Source organism: Ornithorhynchus anatinus, chromosome 1, assembly GCF_004115215.2.
Source record: "Ornithorhynchus anatinus isolate Pmale09 chromosome 1, mOrnAna1.pri.v4, whole genome shotgun sequence".
NCBI classification, from domain to species: Eukaryota; Metazoa; Chordata; class Mammalia; order Monotremata; family Ornithorhynchidae; genus Ornithorhynchus; species Ornithorhynchus anatinus.
The window spans coordinates 143,498,995-143,504,638 of record NC_041728.1 but is presented as its reverse complement, the minus strand read 5'-3'; the positions used below and the strand labels follow the sequence as shown (position 1 = coordinate 143,504,638).

Here is a 5,644-nt window from a genome sequence, read left to right as displayed (position 1 = left end):
GAGAAGGGGGTGGTCCACTGTGTCAAAGGCAGCTGAGGGGACAAGGAAGCACTTCTCATCACCAACAGAGTGTGAGGCACTGAACAACACTTCTGACATATTACATCAGAAGCAAGACAGGCAATCCCTGTCTTCCAGGATCTTCATTTCACAGCTAGATGACCCCTGACTTGCACTGCAGCTGCCCTTGAGGAGCGCCCCCTCTCCAGAGGTTCCCTCAGAAGAGACCTTTGGAGATTACTGGAATGTTCCACAATAGGCACAATCATCTCAGTCACTGATGGTGACACTTGCTGGGCAGGCAATGCCCACCAACATTGGGGATTTTCTTCCTTCCAGCAAGAGAGGATTCTCTCTAGGATTCAGTCTTTGAAAATCAATTTCCCTGCCTTCTAGTTTAGGATTGTTTGTCTGGGATTGCCAAAGTTTTAAAATGATGCTTGTTTTCAATTGATGCACACTAATGCCATTATGAAAATGGGAGCTGGTTAATTTATTGATCTTAATGTCTGTCTTCCCTTCTAGACTGTAAGTTTGTTTTAGGAAGGGAACTTGTCTGCCAACTCTGATATAGTTGGCTTAATACAAAGTGGTTAATACAGTGCTTTACACACAGTAAGCGTTCAATAAATGCCATTGATTGAGTGCCCTGGGGACTCATTGCTCTAGGAAGTCCTCATTAGTCTACAAATGCACTCATCCCAAGCTACAGTTTCATCTTTTGGAAGATTAATTAATTTCAGTCTATCGTATTCATTGATCACTTACTGTTTGCAGACCACTGTACTTAACATTTGGAGAGTAAAATACAACAGACACATTCCCTGCCCATAATGAGCTCACATTCTAGAGGGGGAGACAGATATTAATATAAATAAATGAATTAAAGATATATATATGTATGTGTGTGTTGTGGGGATGGGAGGAAGGATGAATAAAGGGAGCAAATTAGGGCATTGCAGAAGGGAGGGGGAGAAGAGGAGAGGAGGACTTAGGCAGGGAAGGCTTCTTGGAGGAGATGTGCCTTTGGATTAAATGCCTCTTGGTGTTTCTCTTGAAGTCCTAATGTCTCACATTGCCTGTTCAGGTTACCCATTCAACCTAAAATTCAATAAAGGGACCAAAATGTAAAATCCTGATGATTTGGAGCACACTCCTGATTTCAGAAATAGGTTAGTAAATGTGGCAACTGTGCTATAAGCATATGCCACTAAGAATATGAATCAGAGGGAAGAAATACTAGCCAGTGGAAGCAGCTTTCTTAATAGATTGAAAAGATCTGGCATAAAGCTCTGAGATATGGGTCTAGAGTAGGCCAGAGTAAGTGAATTTCCGAGTGAGAGTAGGTTGATGATGTTTACAATCCACATCTTTCTATGGAAGAAATGTGCTTTTGGAAAAGAATTTTTCAGTGGAAAAATTTGGTTTGGGTCCAAATCTCTGATGGCAAGTCTCGCGCTGAGTCAACCTCCTATCTAATATCAGCTCTGTAGAAAAAGCAAATATTGGGGAAACTCTTACATAGATATTGGCTCATATCCAAGACTGCTACTGGACTGAGACAGCACATCTGCCTGATTGACGGAGGTTACTTCCCACCTGTTCTCTCTCCTCTATGCTACCAACTTTGATGTCCTCAGAGGGCACTGGGGTGAGTCTCCAGAATCTTTGCAAACTGTCAGTGGCAGAGAAGAGGGACCACAGAGCTGCCCCTGTCAATTAATGCAGCTGCTAGGACCTATTAGAAGATGTGTATAAGGATCTAATCCGAGTCCCAACTGCTCAGTTTGCATGACCTTCTCCTACTGCGTTCAAACTCTTATGTGTGTATTGTAATAAGTGTCAGGAGTTAATCCTCCTGGCTTTTGCTACTATGTCAGTTACTTTAGTGTTATTCAGGAAGGCAGATGCAGTAAAATATTTTCATTCTGTCATTAAGTTTCCATTGCAAATGTGGCCAATGACTCTCCTTTCTTCCAAGTGTCCATTTGGTCAGAAGGAAAAATCTAACCACGATACTGTGTCCCACTCCTTAGCTAGCCTGTTAAGATGGGATAAAACTCTTGGAGTACCCTGGCTAGGGTGACTGTAACTTTACTTCTAACTCAAAGGTGACTGTAACTTTACTTCTAAGGTGATTGTAAAAATAGAAATAATAATTAGAATTCAGTGCTCCAGAATGTGCTGGGCCATTTTTGTTCTTCTAAGGAGATTTAAACCCACAGTATGCTTCTAGGATTGAAGTTGAAGCAATCAAATTATTTCCCAAATTTTACAAGTTCTCCATGGGAGTAATTATAGAGGGAGAATATAAGGGGTCTCAGAACTGAGCCTTGAGGCTCATAGCAGCACAGGAAAGGGCAAACTGAGTGTGTGAAGACATTCTTGCGTTTTCTCATGGCATCCACTTGTCTGGTACCTGAGGGAAAAATAGAAGTTATATCCCACAACTCGGGCCCTTTCCATAAGTAATATGAGAGAGAACTTTTGCTCACCCATGCCAATTTTCCAATCTTGTATTGCTTGGTAGGGAGAGAACAAGAGATTTTTGAAGAGATTCCTTCCACTATCTGGCCTGGTCCTGTTGGTTCCGGCCTAAAGCATCCTGATAGAATTTTCAAGCCTCATTGACTCAAGCCTGTTTCCTTTCATTCTCATTCCTCTAGTCTCTCCTGCTTTCCTATTACTCAGTATAGGTTGTGAGAGTGGGAAGCAAGGATAGGGGAAGGAGATGCCCTGCAACGAGGGTCCAGAAGCCAACCCACTGTGTCTTTGAGGAAAGGGGAAGGGAAAACTGGGAAGCCAGATGGACTCCCAGCAACTGATCCTCTGGCTTGATCAGGGCTGCCCTCTTGCCCCTCTCACTGCATCGTGGCATCATTAGTGAAGGATCCCCTGCCCAGACAGATCCCCCAAATTCAGATTTTAGAGGCAGCTGTCACAGATAAGATGTATTTGCCAGCTATGAGTCTAGAGGTTCAAAAAGAAGTGGGCTTAATGTGTGGAATGGCCTCATGGATATGCAGGAGATGGAAGGCAGAGTCAGAGACTTGGATCAAGAGGATGAGTCATGTCTTCACCCCTGCTAACTGTGGTGTGCACACACAGTCAACGTCCACACATCTGTGTCTCTGCCCATTGTGTTCTCAAGTGAGCAGGGTCTTGATGGCTCCAGGAATTACTCTTAGTTATCCACATAAAGGACTCTACACACCAGCCTTTCAACACCCTGTGTCTCCACTCCTGGAGAGGAATAGTTCAGAGCCTTCCCTCAGACCAAGTTTGGTAAGGCAAAGGAGCTATACCCCAAAGATAGATGATAAATTCCTTGATTATTCTCAGATCTGGGTGGGGCTCCTTTCAGCATTCAGGGCTGGCCTATGAGGTGTTAACTGATTTTTCCAGGTGTGTGTGTCCAGTTTCAGAGTCTTCACATCTTCTCCCCTCAGTCAATACACACCCATTCTCCAGGGGGACAATCTACATTGGCCCCACCTTTCATTTAGATAATACAATCATGTTCTTAAGTCAAATTACAACACAGGCACCAGCCAACCAGCAGGATCACTGGAAAGTCAGCAAAGTAAATAAATACCTAAACAAAAATTGGAGGGAATTACAGGGGAGAATATACGCAAAGAACATGGGAGATTTAATCAAACTGTGATATTTATCAAGTACATGATACCTTCCTGTAAGCAGTTTATAATATTTGGGGGAGACAGACATTAAAATGCATTACAGGTAGGGGAAGTAACTAAGAATCAGGATTTGTTCAAAAGAGTGGAAGGAGTGGTCCCCAAGTGCTTTGTGGGTGGTATTAAGTGCATGGGGGTGGGGGATTGGGGTGTTGGCAGGAATGAGAGTTTAGTTAGGAAAGGCTTCCTGGAAGTGTGACTTTTTGGAGGAATTGAGGTATCTTTGAGAAAGGCTTTGGGTGGTTCATCAGGAAGAGGATGGGGAGAAAAACAAAATCTAAATGAAGTGAGGCTGACACTATGACTCTTAGGGTTTTTCTAATTGAGTGAATAAAAAACAGAACTACCTGAAATACTTCTCCATAAACTTAGTGTGAAATTCAGATCGCAAAGTATCATTGACAAATTTTTTGTCCCTTTTGGAGCCTTTAACCTCTTTAGCACAGTTCTTAAAGATGACATCATCATCCCACCTTCTCTTTACTTTAAAGTTCGACTGAGGCTGGGCCAGGCCAGTGAATTTCAATAGAGGATTTCCATTTAGAACATTCTCCGATCTAATCCTCTCCTTTTCCGCCCTTTCCTCTCGCTCCTTGCGGGCCTCTTCTTCAGCCCTTTCCTTTTTGATCTTCTCCAGTTCAGCCAGAAGGGCCGCTGTGTCGTCATCCTCACTTTCCTCATCTTCCTCATCCTCGTCTGTGAGAGGGTCATCTGCATCGAGGTTTGCCACAGAGATTTGAGCCAACCGAGGCTTTTTCGACACAGGGGATGAGTTTGCCCAATTTGGACGATCTCCATTTTTCACCCTTGCAGCAACTCTCTCTCGCTCTGCCAGTTCCTTTCTGAAATCTCGGTGACAGACCTCTTCGGGAGCATCCTGGGTTGTCTTTCTGTATTTGATCTTTGTGTGAGAAGGAAGATCTCTACTTGAGTACTGCTTGGAGAGAAGACTCAGGTCTCCCTCTCCTTTACCTCTCCCACCACGCGCAGGTTCAAAGGTGGGCCTGGATGCTGAGGTCATCTCGGATACTCAAGGCAGGAAGGCTCTCTGCCACTCCAGGATGTTAAGGAGTTATTCTACTCTTTCTACAAACAGACAAGATTACAAATAAATCTAAATTACCAATAGATGCAGAGCAAAAGAACAGGGGTGGTTAGAAACAGGTGTGGGCAGCGGCCTTGGTGAATAGAGTAGAACCAAAGTGATCTTACTACTACTAATAATAATATAATTGTAGTATTTGCTCATTCATTCAATAGTATTTTTTGAGCGCTTACTATGTGCAGAGCACTGTACTAGGTGCTTGGAATGTACAATTCGGCAACAGATAGAGACAATCCCTGCCCAATGATGGGCTCACAGTCTAAACGACGGGGTCATAATAATGACTGTATTTGTTAAGTGCTTACTATGTGCAAAGCACTGTTCTAAATGCTGGGGGAGATAAAAGGTGATCAGGTTGTCCCACGTGGGGCTCACAGTCTTCATCCCCATTTTACAGATGAGGTAACTGAGGCACAGAGAAGTTAAATGACTTGCCCACAGTCACACAGCTGACAAGCAGTGGGGCTGGGATTAGAACCCATGACCTTAGACTCCCAAGCCTGTGCTCTTTCCACTGAGCCATGCTGCTTCTCATGTTAAGCGCATACTATGTGCCAGACGCTGTACTGAGCTCTAGGGTAGATACAAGGTAATTGGATTAGGCACAGCCTTGATCTCTATTTTACAGATGAGGAAACTGAGACACAGAGAAGTGAAGTGACTTGTCCAAGGTCACGCAGCAGACAAGTGATGGAGCCAGAGAATTACTACATATCCAGCTTCCCAATCGATTTTCAGTGCAAGTGTACTTTGAATTTAGAATGGCAGCAGCACCAAAGTACCCAGTAAAGAACCATTCAATATGAAAACAAGAAGAAAAGCCATGAGTGACTTAAAATTA

At 43.6% G+C, this 5,644-nt stretch overlaps 1 protein-coding gene across 1 annotated transcript; it reads right to left on the bottom strand.

Annotated features, from left to right (window-relative positions):
• Positions 1–4,041: 4,041 nt before the first annotated feature.
• On the bottom strand, positions 4,042–4,719 carry LOC100084472 (spliceosome-associated protein CWC15 homolog). Its single transcript, XM_039912995.1, has one exon. The coding sequence runs from the start codon at positions 4,717–4,719 to the stop codon at positions 4,042–4,044; it is 678 nt and encodes a 225-aa protein (XP_039768929.1).
• Positions 4,720–5,644: the final 925 nt, after the last annotated feature.